General features: G+C 38.5%; 1 protein-coding gene across 5 annotated transcripts in view; it reads left to right on the top strand.

Moving 5' to 3' along the window:
* Positions 1-23,281, top strand: part of ARB2A (ARB2 cotranscriptional regulator A) — a 383,721-nt gene that overhangs the window by 180,579 nt on the left and 179,861 nt on the right. For all 5 annotated transcript variants that reach the window (XM_070412332.1, XM_070412333.1, XM_070412330.1 and 2 more), the window contains one exon: positions 22,073-22,192. In XM_070412332.1, coding sequence (XP_070268433.1) covers positions 22,073-22,192 — 120 coding nt within the window. The remainder of the gene's footprint in view (positions 1-22,072; positions 22,193-23,281) is intronic.

Here is a 23,281-nt window from a genome sequence, read left to right as displayed (position 1 = left end):
GAATACCGACACAACTTAATAAATAGAGAGTAAAATCTTAACAGTATCTTAGGAAACCTCCTCCAGGCACATCCTAGAGAATTAGTGTTCCTTTGCTTTTCATTTTAATTTACTAAATAAATATTTTTTTATAAATATACTTATTGTTTGGTTTTATCTTTTGCTTTTGCCATATTTATTTGCTTTGTGGGATTTATTTTTTTGGCACAACATCCATTTATATGCTTAGCAATAATTCCTTTACACTTCTGCATGATATTTATTTACTTATCCACTTTACTATTGAAGGACATTGGTGCTGTATTTTCAGGTTCTTGCTATTACAATCTAAGCTTCTAATGAACATCTTCATGTACCTCCTGGTGCTCATCTGTAAGAATCCTATATTCTGTACTAAAGTATAGAATTACTGGGTTAAAACTTCACTGGTTAGTATCAAATTATTTCTGAAAGTAGTTGTATGAATTATTCTGTTCAGTCATATGTCCATGCCCTTTGCTTTACATCATTCACAAATCTTTGTGTTATCTGACTTAAAAGATTTTTGTCAATCTGGAGACTATTATATGGCATCTCATTGTAGTTTTTTTTTTTAATATTTTTATTGACTTCAGAGAAGAAGGGTGAGGGAGAGAGAAAGATAGAAAGAAACATCAATGATGAGAGAGAAACATACCCCCTACTGGGGATCGAGCCCGCAACCTGGGCATTTGCCCTTGACTAGAATTGAACCTGGGACCCTTCAGTCTACAGGCTGACGCTCTATCTACTGAGCAAAACCGGCTAGGGCTCATTGTGGTTTTAGTTTGTATTTTTAATTACTAATGTGGTTATGTATCTTTTCATTTTTAGTTTGTCACCTATGTATCCTCATCTGTGAATAGCTTGTTTGTGCCTATTTTGTTACTGTTTTTATTCTTACTGACTTGTAGATGTTATTTGCATATTATAGATCACTCCTCCACTCTGGTTTTTCTTTTCACTCTTTAGAAATCTTTTGAGAATATTCCTAATTTTAATATAATAAAATTTTATTCTGTATGGTTTACTCATTAATATTTTGTTTGAAAAGTTCTTATCTGAAGTCACAGATATGTCCTCCTATATGTTCTTTTATGTCCTTTAGAATTTTTACTTGCACAGTTAAGTTTATGTTCTATCTAGAATTGATTTTTATGTTTGAAATGAAGTGTGAATCCAGTTTCATTTTCTCCATATTGATAATTATACTGAACCTGTTTATTCAAAAGACCATCCTTTCTTCAATGGTATTTAAGTGTTTTATTCACTAGAAATTTGTTTTTATGTTTATTATTAGCTATATCTCCTTTAAATTTTTTTCCAAACAGTTAATCAGTTGTCCTAACACCATTAAAAATAAAATTATTTTTCTACTGATTTGAAGTGCTATCTTTAACATAGGTTGAACTCTTACATTCTTGCTTTTGTTTCTGAGTATTGTTCTGTACTTTCAAAGATCTGTCTACACTTGCCAGTGTCATTCCAACTTAATCTTTGAAATTTTATTGTGCATTTGTATCTCCAGTGCCTCAATGTAGTAATAGCCCTTGTTTTAATTTCCTATTCTCTCCTTCCCTCCACTGCAATTTAAGGTTAGAAATTTAGCCCTATTATACTATCACCACGGCAATCTATCTCTCTCCTTTCTCTCCCTTCCTCCCATCTTTATCATTATTAACATAGACATTATGTTATTGGATTATACTTTTTTACAGTATGGTGTTTATTTTTCTAGAATAATTATTTTATATTTGCAAGTGGGCTGATAATTATATTTATAACAAATATTTGGCTTTATAAAATACCTATGTAACTATCAGCTCTCACTGCCAATCTTTTTATTCTATCACTTGCCAATGCATATGTGCTTAATTTTATTTCTTAGGCAATTGAAATAGTGGACTTTAGAAGTAGTTTGGGTGTCAATTTAAAAATAGTGTTAGGATGACCAATGAGCAGGATATGCTACTTGATTAAATGAGGTTTAAAGAAAAGGAAGGAATGTAAGAGGTCTCCCCGGACCTATCTACTGCATTGGGTTGTAATGAGAATCAAGAAGTAAGGTAGTTGAAGTCACTTTAAAGATTTATTTTTAAAATGAAATGTAAGATGTGTTCATGTTCATACCTTTGTGAGAAGTGAAACTTTAACCAATGAAATTACACAGTGACCATTGAGAAATAATGAACCTCTGGGGCTCTTCTGTAAAATGGATAGGTATGGAAATAAGTGGGAGGTCATAATTTCTGAACTTTTATGATTCCACGAAATAATGAAATGATTCTTATTTAAATAACCTCTTCTACCATCCTTAAAATGAGCTACTTTACTAAGATTTTTCCATTGGTCTCAATAAGGCAAAGGAATACCAGTTTCTATTTTATCAGTTAGTTGTATCCTGTCTACAACATTCTCTGAAATATAAAAATACTTAATTGAGATCATCTGACAAAACGAGTGAATTCTACTCTGTTTAGTATTTATCTTTCAGTGCTACAGAATATATTCCTGGAGGAAAAATAATACTCAAGGATTTAGCACCCCTAATATTTAACCACAAACACAATTAATCTAAAATGTATTAATTTAATTTTAAAAATGTGTTGTAAACAATGGAATTAAAATTATTTAAATGGCAACTTTCTTACCACTGTGCAGTTACCTTCACAACACTTACCTCGAGGGAACATTTTGCCCAGTTAATTACTAAGGCTAGTGTATGGTGGTTCTGGAGGTGCGGGGGGCGGGGTAGGCGGGCAGGGGAGGTCCATATTGACTCCGAATGACAAATGTACATAGTATTAACACATTGTATGTGGGCCGTTTTTGCTTAATTTTTTGCACAAATGGCAACATTCAGTAAAATTACGATAACTTTAGTTATACATATTTTTTTTTCAATGAAACTTTTTGTGATTTACTATAAAATGTATACTGAATTATTTTTCTTAAATTTTAAACAGACAAATACTGGAAAACTGTGTTTACCAGTCAATGTAAAACATATAAATACGTTTCCCGCATCCAATGTGTTAATCTTGACCATTCTGCTATATAGCAAAAATAATAAACATTTGCAAATAATCATAATTACTCCTAAAAGAGCCAAAAATTTTGATTTTTAGATCATAGTTCTCAGAAAAATCATAATAGAGGCAAAGCATATGTTCCTTTAATATAGATTAAGAATAGAAAAACTAAACTGCTCATAGTCAATTCCAGGAGCAGAAGACTCAATGACATGATCTAAGCAAGAGGAACTAGCTTCCCTGGCCCTCAAGTGCCTACAGGCACTCTGCTGTTCATAGCAGCTGGTCATAGGAAAGATCCCATCAGATACTTGAGCAGGTCAGTTACTGCCCACCTCACAAATGCCCATATGCCTCCTCACTTCTTGCTGGCTGTCCTCATGGCCCCTCCCAGCTGCACTGGAAGCTCTGGTTATAAATACTGTTCTCCAGATACAAATTAGATAAGAAACTGGCTTTTTCCTCAGGTATAATGTGAATTAGAACATTTGAAGGTCATTTTCAGGTCTAAGGTCTATTTTTACAACCAGAAAGAGTTGGTTGTTCTTATACACACACACACACACACACACACACACACACACACACACTTGTATGTGTGTAATGCATACATGTGTGTTAGTAATTGATTTTATAACGTTATAGGAGTTTAAACAGAGCATGTGTGTATATGTGTGTGTTTACATAAAAAGTACTGTAGGGTTAATTTAAGATTATGGGATCTGAAGTCAAAGAAACTCCACTAGCTGGATTAGGTTGGGCAATTGACTTAAACTCTCTAAGTATCAGTTGCCTTATCTGTAAAAAGGAGATAATAGTAGCTACTGCCGAGGGTATCATGAAGATTAAATGAATTAGAACATATTAAGCATTTAATACAATATCTAATTCAGAGTAAGCCCATGAAAAATGTTAGCTGCTCTTATCACTGTTTTCATGGGGTTAGGATTTCTTGAAAATGTCATGCCTTTTCATTTTCTTTGTCCTTTTGTGCTGGCCTTGTTTTCACCTAGTATTTTTTTCAGCTTCTATGTTCTCTTAAATTTTAAAATAGCAAAAAAAAAAAAAAAAAGAGAGAGAGAAAAAAAGTAGATTTATAGCAATAGGAAAAAATAAAATATAAAAATATTTTACCTTTGGGACAAAAATTCACATATGTCAATCACTGTTCAAAATGGTATCTTACCTATTACTGGATTTATATAAGTACTAGAGGCCCGAAACCAGCTCTCTGATATCCCCCAAGGTGTCCCAGATTGCGAGAGGGCACAGGCTCGGTTTCGGCCCGATCCCTGCAGGCCAGGCCAAGGGACCCCACCAGTGCATGAATCCGTGCACCGGGCCTCTAGTATGCATATAAGATCTTTGGTAAATATCTTCCCACCCTCCCCCTCCTCCCTTCCCTCTGAGATTCATCAGTCTGTTCCATGTTTCCATGCCTGTGTGTGGAGTGTCTGCCCCCTGGTGGTCAGTGTGTATCATAGCTACCAGTCAAATGGTTGAACGGTTGCTTAGGCTTTTATATATATACTAGAGGCCCGGTGCACAAAAATTTGTGCACTCGGGGGGGGGGGGTCCCCCAGCCCGGCCTGTGCCCTCTCATAGTCTGGGACCCCTCGGGAGATAACGACCTGCTGGCTTAGGCCTGCTCCCGGGTGGCAGAGGGAAGGCCCAATCCCTGAGTGCAGCCCCTGGTCAGGATCAGAGCAGGGCCGATTGGGGAGTTGGGGTGCCGCCCCATCATGCACAGAGCAGGGCGGATCGGGAGGTTGCAATGCCACCCTCAGTCACGCTCAGGATAGACTGATTGGGGGGTTGGGGCACCGCCCCCTGTTACACTCAAGGCAGGGTCAATGGGGAGGTTGCGGTGCCACCCCATGTCACGCACAGAGCAGGGCCGATCAGGGGGTTGGGGCGCTGCCCCCTGTCACTCACAGAGCAGGGCCAATCAGGGGGTGGTGCCGCCCCCTGTCACTAACAGAGCAGGGTCCATCAGGGGGGTTGGGACACCGCCCCCTGTCACACACAGAGCAGGGCGGATCAAGGGGTTGGGACGCTGCACCCTGTCACACTCAGGGCAGGGCCAATGGGGAGGTTATGGCTCTACCCTGTCACACACAGAGCAAGGCCCGTGGATGGGGATTGGGGTGCCACCCTCTATTACCCACAGAGCAGGGCCGATCAGGGGGTTGGGGCGCCACCACTGTCACACTCAGGGCAGGGCCGATGGAGAGGTTATGGCTCTACCCTGTCACACACAGAGCAGGGCCCGTGGGGGCGGGGGGTTGGGGCACCGCACCCTGTCACACACAGAGCAGGGCCGATCAGGGGGTTGGTGCGCTGCACCCTGTCACACACAGAGCTGCAGGGCAATCGGGGGATTGGGGAGCTCCCCCCTATCAGGCACAGAGCAGGGCTGGTCAGGAGGTTTGGGCGCTGCCCCCTGTCACGCTGATCCCGGTGCCGGGAGCCTTGCTGCTCCGCTGATTCCAGTGCTGGGAGGCATATTACCCTTTTACTATATAGGATAGAGGCCTGGTGCACGGGTGGGGGCCGGCTGGTTTGCCCTGAAGGGTGTCCTGGATCAGGGTGGGGGTCCCCACTGGGGTGCCTGGCCAGGCTGGCTGAGGGGCTGAGGACTGTTTTCCTGCTGGCAGTTGACTAAAAGCTCCCAACCGCTCCTTGTTTTCTTTTTTTTTTTTATTCTGGGCCAGCTTTAGCTCTGAGGCCTCGCTGCTGAAAACATGGATACAATGTTGCGGTCCGGGGCTGACTGAAAGCCAGTTTTGTTTAGCTTCTTATTTGCAACATAGTAATAGTTGCTTAGAGTTGAAGTTGAGAGGCGGGGAACGTTGGAGTCTGCAGTCCCTGGAGGAAGCAAGCCTCCCTGCTCGCTTCAGTGCATGGCTGCCGGCCGCCATCTTGGCTGACAGTTAATTTGCATAAGGATACGCTGATTAGCCAATGGGAAGGGTAGCGGTCGTACGCCAATTACCATGTTTCTCTTTTATTAGTGTAGATAGACTAGTGGTCTGGTGCATGAAATGTGTGCACATTAAAAGGGGATTAATTAGAGGAAATATTTTAATATTGCTATTTGCCCTTTCTCTATAATAGAAGTGTCAGAGATGAAAGAAAATTAGTAAAATGTATATGAAAATCTTCTTCCTGTCAGAGTCTGGGGCGCGATGCGGGACCCAGAGTCAAGTCCCTGCCCACCCGCGGCCTAAAAATCGCACGAGACCCACACCCAGTCAACCCCACTCCCTTGGGCAAGATCCAGACCTGCCTGGCCCTACCCTTGTCAAGCCCCGCCGGGTGGGGGGCGTTGCCTCAGGCACCCCGGCCCAGCACCAGGGTGGGGGGTGCGGCCTCAGGTCCCCTGACACAGTGCCAGTGCGGGGGGCATGGCCTGAAGTCCCCCGGCCTGTCGCCAGGACTGGGGGGGGGGGGGGGGGGGCGTGGCCTGAGGTCCCCTGTCAAGCCCCACCGGGCGGGGGGCGCAGTCTCAGGTTCCCTGCCCCAGCCCAGCACCATACAGCCTCAGGTCCCTGCTGATTGCTTGTTAAGGCTCGTTACAGGAACTCGGCCTCTGCTGTGACGCAGCCATCTTGTGTTACGGAAACTCTGCCTCCACTGTGGGCGCCGCCATCTTTGTGACGGCGTGACAGTCAATTTGCACATTCCCTCTTAATTAGATTGGATTATAATCCTCAATTATGAGAGTTTTCTTATATTCTATTCTAATACAGACTTAGAAAGAATATTATTTGATTAGGAATTATTAGTAATTAATTTTATAAAGTTATGATGCTTTAAACAGAGCCTATTCAGCCAATAAAGACATAATATCTCTTATTTACTAAGATTTACATTTTAAGATTTTTTTTTAATATTTCCTAGAGTAAATATTACATGTTTCCTTTGGTTCAGTATAATGGTAATTCCATAACTCATGTTTATGAACACAATAGAAAATTTAATTTCTCTTACATTCTGTATTTTTTGCAGAAATTTTTTTGTTTTTTTATTAAAGTATGATTGATGTAGAGCATCATATTAGTTTCAGTTGTACAACACAGTGAAAGAAGAAAGTAACTTTTAATAAAATAATATATTTCATTCATCAGATGCATGCATCTAGGTGTGTCATCATTGTAAACCTGACAGCTATGAATGCAGATGGATAAAAAATGTATTTTTGTGTTAAGAATAACTTTGTCTTAAATTTTATTTCCAAGTTACACATTCCTTTGTTTTATAGCCTCTGCTTTTCAAAGTATCTGTGGAAATTGTTTTTTTCAATTATTTGTTGGTGTCTTGTCCCAAGACCCCCAAGGTTTGGCCTGTGCTTTCTGTGTTAAGACGTGCTCCCAATTTTCTAGTTAGGTCAACCACAAACATTATGATATGATAGGAGGTCAGTGGAAGAAATTCATATCAAAACAACTACTCACCATGTCATTATGACAGCCTGCTGTAACAAATCTGCTTCTGTTTTAACTTATGACAATTGCTAAAAGTAATTTAATCTGACAGAGGCAGGGTGTTGAAAGGCTCCTGGAGATGTCATAAAAGCGACCTTTCTGCCATGTGCTGCCAAAAGCCATTTTTAACAAGGAGCTAAGGAAACAGTGCAACTTCTTTTGTACTTTGTTAATTAGTTATTGATTTGAAACAATGCACTTCCAAATACTGTTAGAGGAGTTAGATGCCAGCAAGGTCACCAGGTGACAGTCTAGCCCGGATAATATTTGTAGTCTATGAGAATTTGTTGAATCCTTTTGTTCTGTGATTCTAAATTGAGGTGACCTAGTTTACTCAAATGACTACAGTTTTTACTTTATCATTCATCTTTTCAGTTTAAAATTTTGTGTGTTAATAATCTGATAGTCATACTTTATTACATGATGTCACTCCAATTTGTAGAATTGTCACTTATGGATTTAGTCTCAAAAAATTACATATTTTCCAGAGAAAGTGTATGTGGTTTGACTAGTGATGCCAGAGAGAACAAGGAAGTAATACTTAGTCTCCAAAGAGGAAGCAAGCTAAAAAGTTTAGAATTTCTTGATTGGACATACTAATTGATCTTTTTTTCAATTTGGTAATTTAGTTTCAATGATTTCATCATGTTGCAAATAGAAGTTAAATGACTGCCCTTCAATTCTTATAGAAAAGTATTCAGACTGTTTTAAATTACATTTCTTCTAACACATTTAAGTGCAAGTTAAACTGAAAGCTGTTGTACAAATCAGTTTGCAAGGCACTATGGAGAATAGCAGATCAGAGGGAGAGTTAGGGTAACTCACAAGTTAAAAGTAGGGATTTACATCTCAAACATCCTTTGCTCTAGTCTGGAATTGAACTTAAAGTACTGAACCTCTCTGTGCCTTTATCAATGCAGTGGGAACCATAATAGTACCTCCCTCATAGTGTTATTCTGAGGTTCGCATGAATTAGTACATGTAAAGTGCTTTATCAGGAGCAGCTAGGTGGTAACCCCTTGTAGATGCTAGCACTGTTATTACTGTAATAATTAATAACGAAATAGCATCCCTCCCCTTATTTTTATATTAAGAATTTTATATTTTAGTGTATACAACATTTTCAATATGTAAAAATAAATGACTATTTTTCTTATTTTTTCTTATATTTTGCTTATAAATAAATTACAATTTGTTTGCTATACATAGGAAATATTAACAATATCATGGTAAATTTGTTCTCTGCATTTGGTTTTGTGATGCAATAAAGAAAATACTTGCCTTTGTTTTAAAATCAGAACTACTGATAAAATATAACAATTTGCCCTAACCGGTTTGGCTCAGTGGATAGAGCGTTGTCCTGCGGACTGAAGGGTCCCAGGTTCGATTCCAGTCAAGGGCATGTACCGTGGTTGTGGGCACATCCCCAGTAGAGGGTGTGCAGGAGGCAGCTGATCGATGTTTCTCTCTCATTGATGTTTCTAACTATCCCTCTCCCTTCCTCTCTGTAAAAAAATCAATAAAATATATTTAAAATGTATATATATATATATAAATTTATTTTACCAAATGTGTTAAATTTTCAATTTAATTGTTTTGATGGTGAGAAATCTAGGTTTGCAATATGCAAAATGTATTTCTTAGGATAGAAACATTCTAAAATAGATACTTTAAATCTTTTACACTAATTGGGACAAGTTAAAAGGTGTTTGGTATTTTAAGTTAAACTATTTCAATAAATTTACTTCTACACATGCCCTAACCGGTTTGGCTCAGTGGATAGAGCGTCGGCCTGCGGACTGAAGGGTCCCAGGTTCGATTCTGGTCAAGGGCATGTGCCTTGGTTGCGGGCACATCCCCAGTGGGGAGTGTGCAGGAGGCAGCGGAATTGATGTTTCTCTCTCATCGATGTTTCTAACTCTCTATCCCTCTCCCTTCCTCTCTGTAAAAAATCAATAAAATATATATTTTAAAAAAATTTACTTCTACACAGATAGACAAAACTTCATGAAAAAGGCATATTGTGCTAAGCCCTGTGTTTTTAGTAATTTCTTAACATCTCAATAAGGAAACGCATATCAAAGTACTTATATTTACAACTATTAATTAACAACAATTTGAAGCGACTGTAATACCTGTTGTTGACCAGATGTAAAGGAAAGGTTGCTCTCACACAGCATGATAGGAATGTAAGACAGCAGTCTATTAACATAAAATTAAAAATACGTAAGCCTTTCAAACCAATGGTCTATTCCTAGGAATCTGTCTTACTGAAGTAAAATCATTTCTAATTCAAATCTATAATAGCAATAGTTTAAAAATACCAGTTGAAAGCCATACTTAATGTCTAGATTTAAAATCATAAGATGAAATTGACCTCTAATAAAGAAATTCTAGAAGTGCTACCTTGTCTTTATTTTTCACAAATTTAGAATATCCACATATGTTGGAATGTATTAGGTCTTATTACAATACATAGAGATACTATTATAATACATTTAAACTGTTATAAATTTATTACTATATTTTAAGGTGTTTTCAGAAGTCGGTTTATGACAAAGTAAATAATTATAACAAGTATATAAATAACTCAGTTACAACTTTGTAGTATATCCTGACAGAAACTAAACATCTATTATGTGCTGTTTGCTGGGCTTCTTATTTTTCCTCAGTTCAACCTCCCTATAGGATAGCAACTCAGATTCTCTTTGTTCTCAAAGTTTTTGCTCTATTTTATGAGAAAAAACATTATAATTTTAGAGTCTCCCAGGTTAACCTTTCTTGTACAAATGAGGAACATGAATATCCATACGTTAGTTACCACTCAAAGCCATAAAGCTCATTCAGTGGCACTGTCCAGATAAGTACTTAAGTCTTCTAGTGTGTGTGTGTGTGTGTGTGTGTGTATGTGTGTGAGAGGGAGAGAACGTTGTCTCTGATAATTTGTAAGTAAATAATCTTTCCATCTGCTTACCATGTGTCTTACAAAGCAGAGATATCACATCATAAGCATTTACATTTGATTTACTGATATCTAACAATAATTGTCCTGCTACACAAAATTCTAAGCTCCCCAAAGCCCCCAGGAAATACCTGCTTCCCTGAAGGTTACCTCCCTTCCTCCCCCGTAAATTTTTATAAAATATGCTATGTAATGCCTCACTTTTGTAGATAGAACATACTAAAAATAATTTACACTTTTCTTGATGACCCAGTGTCAACATATGTTCAGATGAACAGGCAAAGAATGATTTCAAAACTTACTGAAGAATATTGCTAGTATATGGCAGAGCCAGAATTCAAATCTAGATAGTCGGGTTCCATCTCTGTAATACTAATTACTTTATACTGCCTTGTTAAAACATATGTAATATCCTTCCTTCTATGTGAGCATAACCAACGTTTTCTGCTCTTTGTAGCAATGAACCAAATGGCTAATGGTCTTTAAGAAAAAGGAACAGAGTGTTTCTTATGTAAAATTCAGGAGTGGGGAACGTCTGGCCTGCGGGCTGTATAAGGCCCTCAAAATTATTTGATCTGACCCTGCCAAGGCATTAGGGGTGAGTTAATTAAATGTTTTACCAAATATAGCAGGCTACTTTTTAAGGTGATGATTCTGTATGGCACTTGAATGATGTTATAAATATCCAGATGGCCCTTGGTAATAAAAAGTTTCCCTACTCCTGAAATACTATGGTCCAGGTTCACATGAAAAATATACCTTCTTTGTTAAATGAAGTAGTTTGTTCTCTGAAAGTTGCATGTTATTCTATTCAGTATTGGAGTAACTAGTAGCCTGGTGCACGAAATTTGTGCACATTAAAAGGGAATCAATTGCCCTAACCGGTTTGGCTCAGTGGATAGAGCATCGGCCTGCGGACTCAAGGGTCCTGGGTTCGATTCCGGTCAAGGGCATGTACCTTGGTTGTGGGCACATCCCCAGTGGGGAGTGTGCAGGAGGCAGCTGATCGATGTTTCTCTCTCATCGATGTTTCTAACTCTCTATCCTTCTCCTTTCCTCTCTGTAAAAAATCAATAAAATATATATATTTTTAAAAGTGAATTAATTAGCGGAGATATTTTAATATTGCTATTTGCCCTTTCTCTATAATAGAAGTGTGAGAGATGAAAGGAAATTAGTAAAATGTATATGAAAATATACATTTATTATATATAAAATATATAAATTTATTAATAAATAATCAGTAACAAAAGGATATAACTACAGAGGCATGATATAAAAATGACAAAAACATGATATGGAAACAACGAAAACATGATATGAAAACAACAGAAACATGATATAAAAACAACAGTGATGCAAACAATGACTGATAAAGTGATTACACTTATTCTAATATCCCCCTGTACACCACATTAAGAGTGAAAACACTTTCAGAGGGCTTGACTAATTTCCCTTGTGATGAAGTATTTAGAACTTTAACTGTAATGTCACATGCTCTTCAGACTCGAGAGAAAGCAACATATAACTGACCATGTGCGAAAACAGGTTCAGGTAGGAATATTCCTACTCTGTCTAGAGTTTGTCCTTGTGATTTATTGATAGTGATCACAAATGCTGGCATCACAGGAAACCGTCATTGAATCAATTTAAATGGGAGGCCAGTGTCAGATGGGGACAAATAAATTCTTGGAATCAGAACAACCTCTCCCTCTGCAGATCCTGTCAATACTTCAACTTCGATAATATTAGGTTGTAATCTTTTGATAATAAATCTGGTACCATTACAAAGACCCCAATTACTATTGAGTTTTCTCAATAGCATGATGATTGCACCCACTTTCAATTTTAATTTATGACACGGCATTCCTGAATGAGTAATACTATTACGAAATTTGATGGGAAACTTTTCCTTTTCAGCATCATCTGTGGAATCAATGGAATCATCACTCAAATATGTGTGAAAATCTCCATTGAGTATATCCAAAATTTCTTCATTTAATTTTTGACCGTGCTCATTTTTTGGACAAAGAATTGCACGTTTAGATATATTTTTAATATTATCTATAGATACAGTATTTCCAACGGTAGCTTCAATAATAGATCCATTACAAATCATTTCACAGGGGATTTCAAAAATATCCATTTCTAAATGAAAACTGCTATCAAGTTTGCCATCTCCAAGTTTTACTAACCATCCACTATAAGCAGAATCCTCTGATCTCATATTTGTTGTAAGAGACAACTTTCTGAAACATCCCCAAACATTGCAGTACTTTACACTCATTTGTACTATGGCCGATCCCATTGCATGTGGTACAATACTGAGACATTGTCGAAAATCCCCTCCAAGAAGGAGAGCTTTCCCACCAAATACAACATTCAGACTCATAATTTCTCTTAGTAATCTGTCTATGGCGTTTATAGCATGACTGGATGCCATGGTGCATTCATCAATAATGAGAAGTTGGGCCTTTTTAATAGTTTTAGCAACTTCACTGTTTATATCAAGTCTATAAATTGAAGTTTCATTTAATGAATCAGTAATTTCTATTGGGAATGAAAGGTGCTTCCTCCGTGAAGTAAATTTGCAGCAATTCCTATAGACGCTGTGGGTAAAACAGTACCACCACGGCCTCTAATATAATGTATTAAAACTTTATACAGATATGCAGGTGAATAGGATTCCTAGCTGGCAGGCCCCTGACAGCAAGCTGGCCACCTGTCGATTCCGTGAGGAATGGGGCTCCCTCCTCCCTCCTGCCAGGGCCCGGAGTGCAGGTGAATGGGGTTCCTGGCTGGCAGGCTACTGACAGCAAGCTTCTATGAGGAATGGGGCTGCCTCCTCCCTACTGTCAGGGTCTGGTTTGAAGGCTGGCCACGCCCCCTGTTGGGCCAGACCCAGAGTTCTACCATGCTGTGACCTCCACCTCAGCAACCCAGGACTGACTGCCCCTGGGCGTTCCTGGCGTTCTGAGAGTCGGTTCTTCCCTCAGGCCTCGCGGGAAACAGCTCGGGGAGGGCGCAGCCCTTGGCAAAGCAACCCAGGACTCAGTACTTCCACGCTCAGCTCCGAGGGTGGGTTCCTGCCTGAAAACTCGCCCTCCCGGAAACAGCTCCAGGAAACAGCTGGAAGAGGACGCAGCCTTTTCCAAGACAACCCCTGCAGGACTTACTTCCTTCCAGTTGATCGCACCTCGGGTCGTGATGTTACACCCAGGGTTTTTATATAAGTAGATGGTTGTAGTTTTACTGTAGCTTCAACCCTCACCCCCACAAGACTGAAGCACTCATTTCCACATCTCCTCTAAGTGTTGACGGCTGACAGCACTTGTAGCCACAGATCCCCCAAATCCCTCTCTCCTGGCATTGATTTCAAGGGAAGAGAACCACCAGGCCCAGAATTGTGCTTCCTTCTTGGAGGGTAACAGTTTCCAATGACTGTTGAGTGTCTGTTTTCCTTGCCCCAATTTGGGAGAACACTGTAGGAGCCGAGGCTTTTGTGTGGGCAGGACAATTATTGTTAGACTAGAGGCCTGTTGCACAAAGAGATTCGTGCAATAGGCCTTCCTCTCCCCAGGCTGCTGGCACGGGTTTTCCTCCGCAACCCGGCACCCAGGCCTTCGCTCTGGCTGGGCTCCAGTCAGAGCTGGCCCCAGAGCCGTGAGGCTTCCACTGCTACACCTGCCCCAGGGCCATGAGGCTTTCCGCTGCTCCGCCGGCCCCGGGGAGTTGGAAAGTAATGCAGAGTTTATTTTTGGGTATGTTAGGTATGAAATAGCTGAAATTCAAATATGTTTGATATGGGTCTGAATACTGATTCTATGTCAGTTATATTCATTATGAATGGGTTCTGTTCATAATAATTTATAATTATTAATATAGCCATATTGACAAGTACTGTAGATTTGAATCTATCATCAAGATGATGGCTGTCAATAATATTTTGATACCTAAATGATAGGGAAAATTTATAGTTTCAAGATACCTCCAGATTATAGATTCTTTTATCTATTTTCATTATGTTTAAGTTGAATCTTATAAAATTGCCATCTTAAGATAAAAAATATCTAATATGGGTAATTTTATATGGTTCAATTTAATACTAGAGACCAAATAATGGTTCTTTATTTTTGAAGATGTTTTCATTATATGTATGCTATACCATCAGATTTTATGCATTCATATATACTCCTGGTCCTTTCATCATCATTAAACACAAATGCACACACTTTGTAAAAGACAGCACATTTAAAATATGCCAAAATGAAAATTTTAAACCAAATTATTTTACTGGATTAAAATTACATTACAACTCATGTAACATTATAAAATATATTTTAACCACAAGTGTTCTTATGAATGTATTTTTTCTACACTAATGTCTGTGTTATTCACATACAAAGGAGTTTTAAATCGCAGAATAATCTAAAAGTTTAAAGCTGAAGCATAAATTCCCTTCTGTGTGTCTTTGTGAATTAGGGCCATATGGTATTTGTGTTTCATTTCTTCGGGAAGGGTACCCTACTGGCCAATTCCTAAAAATATAAATGTTATTTCGTCTTTTACCTATGTGTGCAAGATGGTAACTTATATTTTTGCATCCTCATAAATTCATCTTCCTTGGATATCTACCTTCCATTTGGATTTTATTGAGCTATACTTTGCTTAATGAAAAGTCTTAGCTTTTTAAATGAAACAACTTTTACTTGTAAATTTTATCATAAAAGGAAAATATTTATATTAGTGTTTCTTCAGATAATATTTTCAGTGGTTGAACTAAGGTAGCTGGTGTAGGGTGGAGTGGTGTGTGTACGTGTGACATACGTGACACAATTGAAATCAGTGATATAGGTATGTGTTAAAGTAAAAAACAGTGGATTTTTCTTATTCATAAAGATATTTTCATAGTAGATAATGCTTACCAGTATAACTACAGAACGAATTATATGAAATAAAATAAAATAATCTTGAAGTTTAATTTTTAAAATTGGTCATTTTTACAACCATTAAATTTTTATTTTACCTTGCCTAAAATCAGTTATAAGTTTAAAGCATGTATTATAGGAACACACTTATTTTAGAACTTCGTAGCAACAGGTAAGCCAAAGGAAAATCTGTCAGATTTGGCAATGGTTCAGAAAATATGTGAACCTGTCACTGTAAGCAGTCTCAAAGGGCGAAATGCTTTACAGGAGCTAATTAACCTTAGGAAATAATTACGCAAATATGCAAATGTTGTTTAGATAATTCCATGTGTTATCAGCTCAGGTAGTCCATCATAAATGCAGACCTTGCAATGCCTAGGTAGTAGAATCTGGCATAGTTGATAAGGCTTTGGTTACTGCATCAATTCTATTTGGCATTTAACGATTAATGATGGCAAGAGTACATCAGGAAATTCAACCTGTACTCTAAATACAGCTGAATTCCTCAGTTTAAATGTCCTATGCATTCTGCCACCAGCAAAGTCTAATTAATGGATTTACGTATTTTCTTTTCATGCACTTTGTGCATTTGCATATTCTAAAATCATCCAGCTTGAAGTTACTCAATACAAAATGAACTCTAATGTGAAATTCATGGAGAACCTGTAGAATAGATTTAGTATGTTTGCATTTCTGTAATTGAGGCATATTAGAAAGTCTTTCATGTTGAAATCTGTTTAGTCTCAAAATACACTGCTGGTAATATACACCTGCTGGATTATGGTTTATAAATAAATAATGATTGTGGACACAATGTGGGCTGTGGGTTGGAATGACACAAATTTACCTTGGAACAGCATCACCTCATTTATAAAACTGTGATTTTAGTAATGTAGTATGTCAGAAATATATATTAAAAACCACTCCAGGTATATTAATTCCTGTGCTACCGTTATTGTGCTTAACTGTTGTCAGAGGCAGTAAATATTTGGCAGAATGTGTTACATCTTAGAAATATGGGGATCTGGCTCTCTTAAACACAGTGAATAGTAAAAAGCCATCATTTTTTGAAAGCCTTGGGAAATAGTCACATAATGGAAGCCAGGTTTTTTATAACTGAGGTTTATGTTCTTTATCATCTTTTTAAAATTTTTTGAATAAAACTAATTAATTCAAAAAATGGAATTCACATAGCATCATTAACTTTCCTTTGATGACTCAGGATCACTACTGTTCTTGTCAGTTGCTGGGCTTTAACAGCAGTACTGCTCTTACATTGCTCAGTAACAGGTATCTCGGGCTATTGCGCACTCTGTGCTCTTCTCATTTTTTTGGCTTTTCTGTTTAGTTATTATCAAACTTTTAGCTATCAATTCTTACTCGTAATTAAATCTATTTGGAGCAGCCCTTTTGATATGCTCCTTGGAAATGTGTGGTGGGTTCAGACCAGGTACTAGAATTTGGTACATGAAGGTGCAGAGAAGCTGCTCAGATGCTGATTCCCCCTAAGAAGCCAACAGTAACCATTCAGTAGGATTTGATTTTTTGTTTACTTGTTTTGTTATAAAAAGCATGCCGTTTGTAGAATTTTGGAGAGTTCAGAAAAATGTAAAGAAGCTAAAATTAGAAAATATTCATAATCCCATAATCCATAGGCAGCTCAGCTGTTTTTAATATTTTTGACTTCTAGTCTTTTTCAAGCCTTTTCACTTAGTAAATTATAACACATATAAAATTAGATGAACTGCGTGTCTTACTTTGTAAACTCATTTAATACCTATATAATATTTCCTTAGATAAACTATAATTTACTTAAAATTTATTTCTGCATTACTGGAATTTAAGCTTTATCCAGATTTTTGCTTTTATAAGTGAGACAATGATGAACATCTTTGAGCATCTCTCATTGCCACATTCCAGATTACTAGAAGCTTGATTCATAAGTGGAGTTTAATACTTCTTTGTCTTGGTTTTTGAAACTCACTTCATATTTTGTCAATGGTATCATTGCCATTAGACCTGGCATCATTAGTCATTTATTAAATGCCTGTAGAATGCCTTGTATTTATAGTTTGAATTCGAAAGAGTATCTAACTCCAAATCTGGTTTTAAAACCTTATATTTTAGAAGGAAGGAGAAATGACTTGGCAGATTAAAGAAAAAGCAGGATAGAGAAGAACCAATTGAATAGTACAGGAATAAATTTAACCTACCATAACTAATAGGAGAGGTAAACGTAAGCCAACAATATTTTGCAGTAGTTTTAAACAGGCATGCAAATAGATGTAAATACTTTCTGTATATTTCTTGTAAGATGTTGTGTGTCAAAGGTAGGCAAAATCCTTTCCCCATCTGTCAGATGAGAATCTGACCTTCAGTTAACTTTCTACCTCTGTCCCTGGTAACCTGATAAGAAAGTGTCTTAAATTGGGTTTCCCAGGTAACAGATTTTGAAGTTGCATGCTGGAAGTTCATTGGGGAGTTTTTGGGATCCGCACTTGTAAGGGAGTAGGGGGGAAAAAGGAATTTCAAAGGAGGATCTGAACTGCCCTGCCATACAGTCACAACAAAGGCCTCATCCAAATCTATGCTGACCTCTGCATCTGGGATGGCTCTTGAGGCAAGAGATAGGGCCCTTATAGATCCACATCATCGCAAACAGTCATTGAATATAAGTTGCCTCAGAAGTAGGACTGTTAATTTAGACAATTTAACTTTCTTTGGGTGAGAACAATTCCTAGTCAGTGCCTCAGTTAAAGCTAATCAGGGCCAATACTCCCACAGCTCAGGGAATGAGTGCCATATAACTAAAAGGAGATCTGGGAAGCATACCACACCATCCACTGTGAGTGGTTGGTAGGCAACATTGCCTATGGTAGAAAATCACTTTGGATCGGTAAACTGGATTAGAAGGAGATATAGACTATACATACTATAGCTTTGATCTTCCCCGGGGGTAGTAATTCTTATAATTGGGCATGTTCCAAAGAGGCAGGAACCCGGGAAGCCATGCCTATGGAGTTGTTGCAAGAGGTATTGGCTTCTGTGGGCTGTAAGACTTTTAAGTCTGGTTCCCTCATTGCTGAGCTAGCACCCCCTGGCCAAAGGGCAGAACTCCTGGAAGTCCATGTGGGCTGCTACTGGAACTGCTGCGAGGTTCTCACCAAAGGTGCTGCCCTAAAGGCAACCTGTCATTTCTACCCCCTATTTTGTAGGGTCAGTGGCTGTCAAGTGTGGCCCAAATTATTTACTTGTGCTTGTAGATGACCCCATAAGTGGATATTGTAGACATTTTTCAATTGGTTCTTAACTTTTTAGAAAATTTGCTTTTAAAACCTAAAACTAATGAATAATTTAATGATCTTAGAGTGGTGCTGAAAATATTTAAGTACTTAGGGCACATGAATACTTGAGGTTTCTTTTTGCTACTGCTGACAGGCCATTATTAAACAGATGTTGTCTCCTCTATAGTATAGAAAAGAATCAGCAATAATACTAATCTCTGAAAACAGTAGTCTTTATATGTGAACAGTGGAAAGAAGTGTTTGTTCTTAGCTCTCCTTTAGTCATAGATGGGTCATTTGGGCCTGTTTGGCAGTTTCCCTCATATGCTGTGAGTCACAAAGTTTTGCTAATTCTTCTCTTGCAATGACTCATTCCATCCCTTTCCATTCACTCTGCTGCCACCCCGAGTAGTATTTATAGTCTTTATCACTTTATATATGTGGATTATGGAACATGCTGCCTTGAAAGTGCTCTCTGCCTTTAGGTTTTGTCTTATCTGAGCTGCATTATCTGTGAGATCTCAGACTGAATTCCATGATAGAGTTTTGTCTAGTGTTTACAGACTGTTAATGTGAAAACCAAATTTTCCTGGAGCCTATATAACGTCTCAGGAAATAGTGAGAAGAAAGGCTAGAAAGACAGGATTAAAGGGAAAGAGTAGAAGAAATTAGACTACTTAGGAATCTATTGTAAGAGGACCCAAACTGAGGTTGGAATGGAAAGGATGGGACAGGTAGGTTCTCAAAGAATTGGTGATTGTGAGAAGAAAGCGGGGAGAACCTCACTGAGGTCAGATCATATGGATGTATAATGTGTCCATTGGACTTGGTGTCAGGAGTAGGGAATGTAATACTTCTCAGATACTACTGCCCCTTATATCTTTATGTAACACCTTCACGAAATTGCAAACACATTAAAGAGCAGGATCATGGCTTGCTTCTTCTTGTCCTTACACACCCACTTCCAGTACAGAGTATCATGGGAACAGAGTAATCTAATCTTCTATATGTCTTTATTCTGTCAATTCATAAAAGAAATTTATTACCATCACGGGTTTTTAAGAGTGTTAGTTCTGCCAGCCATAGCATGTAGAAACTCCATCTGTTTTGTGTTTACATTTCTTTCTCTTTTGGGGTGGTGGTGGTGGTGGTGGTGGTATTGGAAATGGGTTTTTTGCATTTTTTATTTTTCAATTACACTTAACTTTCAGTATTATTTTGTATTGGTTTCAGGTGTACGTCATATACTTCACAAATTGTCTCCACCCTTACCGTTATTTCCAGTACCCACCTGTCACCACACATAGTTATCACAATATTATTGACTATATTCCCTATACATTTCTTTCATTGTGAGATAAAACTATGAAGACCAGGTGTCTGGATTTTGTCTGGATTGTCTGAATTTAGACCTGTTCTCCCAGTACAATTTGTATTTCTGTATATGACTACGAAGTTGTAAGTGATCATCCTGAAGATAAATATTTTTTTCATTTATTACCCTAAGATTTAATGAACAAGACACAGCTCTTGGTCTCAAGAATTTGCTAATCTAGCAAGCAATTAGCAATAGAAATCATTCAGTGCAATAATGGGAGCATGCACAGGTGTTATTGTGGGACATTACCTATCTTGGGGGATAATTGGGGAGACTTTTGATAGAAAGTGATGCCTCATTTGAGTTCTGAAGATAAGTAGGAGTTATGTAGGTGAAGGAGGTGAGTGAAGTGAGGGCATGGCACAGGTGTCACTTTGGAAACAAAGGAAATAGTTCAGAGACAAGAAAAGTATGGCGCAGATAGGTTACTGCAAGTTGCTTCCTGCAGTTGGAACACAGAGAGTGTTCTCTGTTGTCTCTCATGGTGGGAAATGAGTGTCTTTTGGATCATTGTGTTTTGCAGGGCAATAGTAAGACATAGTTCAAAGCAGAAGCCAGATCATGAAAGGTCTTAATGTCATGTATACTGAGTTCGAACTTGATTCTGAGGGCAATGAAGAAATTTTGAAGGGCTCTAAGCAGGAAGTGAGTAATGTGGCAACATGATCATATTGCATTTTTGAAAAGTTGTCCTCACTACAGAACTAGACAGAGGAGCATTTAAATGGCCAATTCTAGAAGCAGGGAAAGTGGGCTGGAGACCATTGCCAACATCAACGTGTGAAGTAATAGGGCTTGAGCTAAGCCAGAGGAAATGAGAATGGCAAGAAGTGGATGGGTTAAGAGACAAGTGGGGACAGAATCAACAGCATTTTAATGATTGATTATATGTGGAGTTTGAGGAAGAGAGAAATAAAATACGATTCTCAGAACTCAGCTGGAAGTGGGGAGCAAAAACAGTGACATAGGTTCACAGAGGATGTTCTTAGCCTAGTGTTGAATTGGTTGAGTTTGAATTATCTTTGGGACATCCAGAGGAAATGATTTGGTCTGCAGCTATCGAGAGAAATTTAGGGCAGAGATAGATATAAGGGAACAACAGCTTTTAGGTGGCAAGTGAAACAATTCATATGGACCTTCTTAGGGAATTTATCTTTTGGTGTTAAAGCTTCCAGGAAATATTTGTACAAAACATTTTCACGATGTTTAGTTTTTCGTAGTTTGTTTTCTAATCAGTATTATTTAGGTCTTTAGGTATTTTTTTTTTCCTTTTCACATTATTTAGGTTTTATCACAATATGTGTCCGTTATAGAAATAAACACAAGAAAATGAAGTTCTTATAAAACTTTTGGAATTAAAGCAGCATGCATACATGCATTAAGGTTTAACAATTTAGGGAAATATGAAAGGCTTTGGGTTTATAGGTTTAGATTTCTCCCAGTTCTAGAAAAATAATTGTATGGAAAATTTCTTTCTTAATGTATATTTTAAATGATATAAATAGAAAATATTTGTTGCTGATTTCTGCTTATTTTCAGCTTACAGAGACACTTAAAATGTATAGTTCAAATAATTTAATATAAATATTTTCAGATACACATATAGAATTATACCTGAATTTTTTAGTGTTACAGTTTTATCATAAGACCACTATAATTTTCTGCTATGCAATGAATATCCTTAGATATATTTTAATATCTCAGATATACCTAGAATGCACTATTCTCTCAACATTGTGCTTATTTTAATATTTTGTTTCAAAAGATTATAGTAGCAGTTAAGTTTAGCAATATTTTAATAATAGTATAATCCTAATTTATTTTCTAATTTGAATTTTTAAAGTAGTCCTTTTGTGTTATTATTTTGAATAAGCCATAACCATCTTATTTCTTATGCTATATAAGCAAGCACATAACTTAATTTTTGATGACTCTGATAGTAATTAGATACAGTATTTCATATATGATATTTCTTTTTTACAGGACAATGGTTCTCCTGAAGAACATGCGATCTATGTGTGGGACCATTTCATAGCCCAGTCGGCAGCTGAGAATGTATTTTTTGTTGCTCACAGCTATGGAGGACTTGCTTTTGTTGAACTAGTAAGTGCACGTTTAACTCTAGTTTTAATCCCCAAACTTTCTGTAGGTTTATCGCCTCCATTTCCTTTTTGTTGGCATAATTACTTTAAATCACTTTATTGTGGATGAAAATACTTTTTGAGTAAATAATTTTATTCTGTTTAAAAAGACTATACTTAATTATTTTATTTTGGCAGAGCTTTAAAATACTAATCAGAACGCTTTTTGCCTGTTCCTTATCTAATCATAACTTTTTAATTTATACATTATAGCCCCAGTTTCTATACATTTTATGATATCTATGTTTCCTGTCTTATGTGTATATCATTGACATATATATATATACTAGAGGCCCGGTGCACAAAAATTTGTGCACTCGGGGGGGAAGGAGGGGTCCCTCAGCCCGGCCTGTGCCCTCTCGCAGTCTGGGACCCCTCGGAAGATAACAACCTGCTGGCTTAGGCCTGCTCCTGGGTGGCAGAGGGCAGGCCCAATCCCTAGGTGCAGCCCCTGGTCAGGCTCAGAGCAGGGCTGATTAGGGAGTTGGGGTTCCGCCCCCTGTCATGCACAGAGCAGGGCAGATTGGGAAGTTGTGATGCCACCCTCAGTCATGCTCAGGGTAGGGCTGATTGGGGGGTTGGGGCACCGCCCCCTATCACACTCAAGGCAGGGTCAATGGGGAGGTTGCGGCACCACCCCCTGTGATGCACAGAGCAGGGCCAATCAGGGGGTTGGGGCGCTGCCCCCTGTCACTCACAGAGCAGGGCCAATCAGGGGGTTGGGGCACTGTCCCCCCCGCCCCCCCCCCCCGTCACGCACAGAGCAGGTCCCATCAGGGGGTTGGGGAGCTCCCCCGTCACGCACAGAATAGGGCCGATAGGGGAGTTAGGGCACCGCCCCCTGTCACACACACAGCAGGGTGGATCAGGGGGTTGGGGCGCCACCACTGTCACACTCAGGGCAGGGCCGATGGGGAGGTTATGGCTCTACCCGGTCACAGACAAAGCAGGGCCCTTGGGGGGGGGGGGGGAGGTTGGGGCGCCACCCCCTGTCACACACAGAGCAGGGCCGATCAGGAGGTTGGGATGCCACACCCTGTCACACACAGAG

Source organism: Myotis yumanensis, unplaced genomic scaffold (assembly GCF_028538775.1).
Source record: "Myotis yumanensis isolate MYYU_CA2020_CCGP unplaced genomic scaffold, mMyoYum1.0.hap1 SCAF_4, whole genome shotgun sequence".
Taxonomy (NCBI): Eukaryota; Metazoa; Chordata; class Mammalia; order Chiroptera; family Vespertilionidae; genus Myotis; species Myotis yumanensis.
This window is presented reverse-complemented; position numbering and strand designations above follow the sequence as displayed.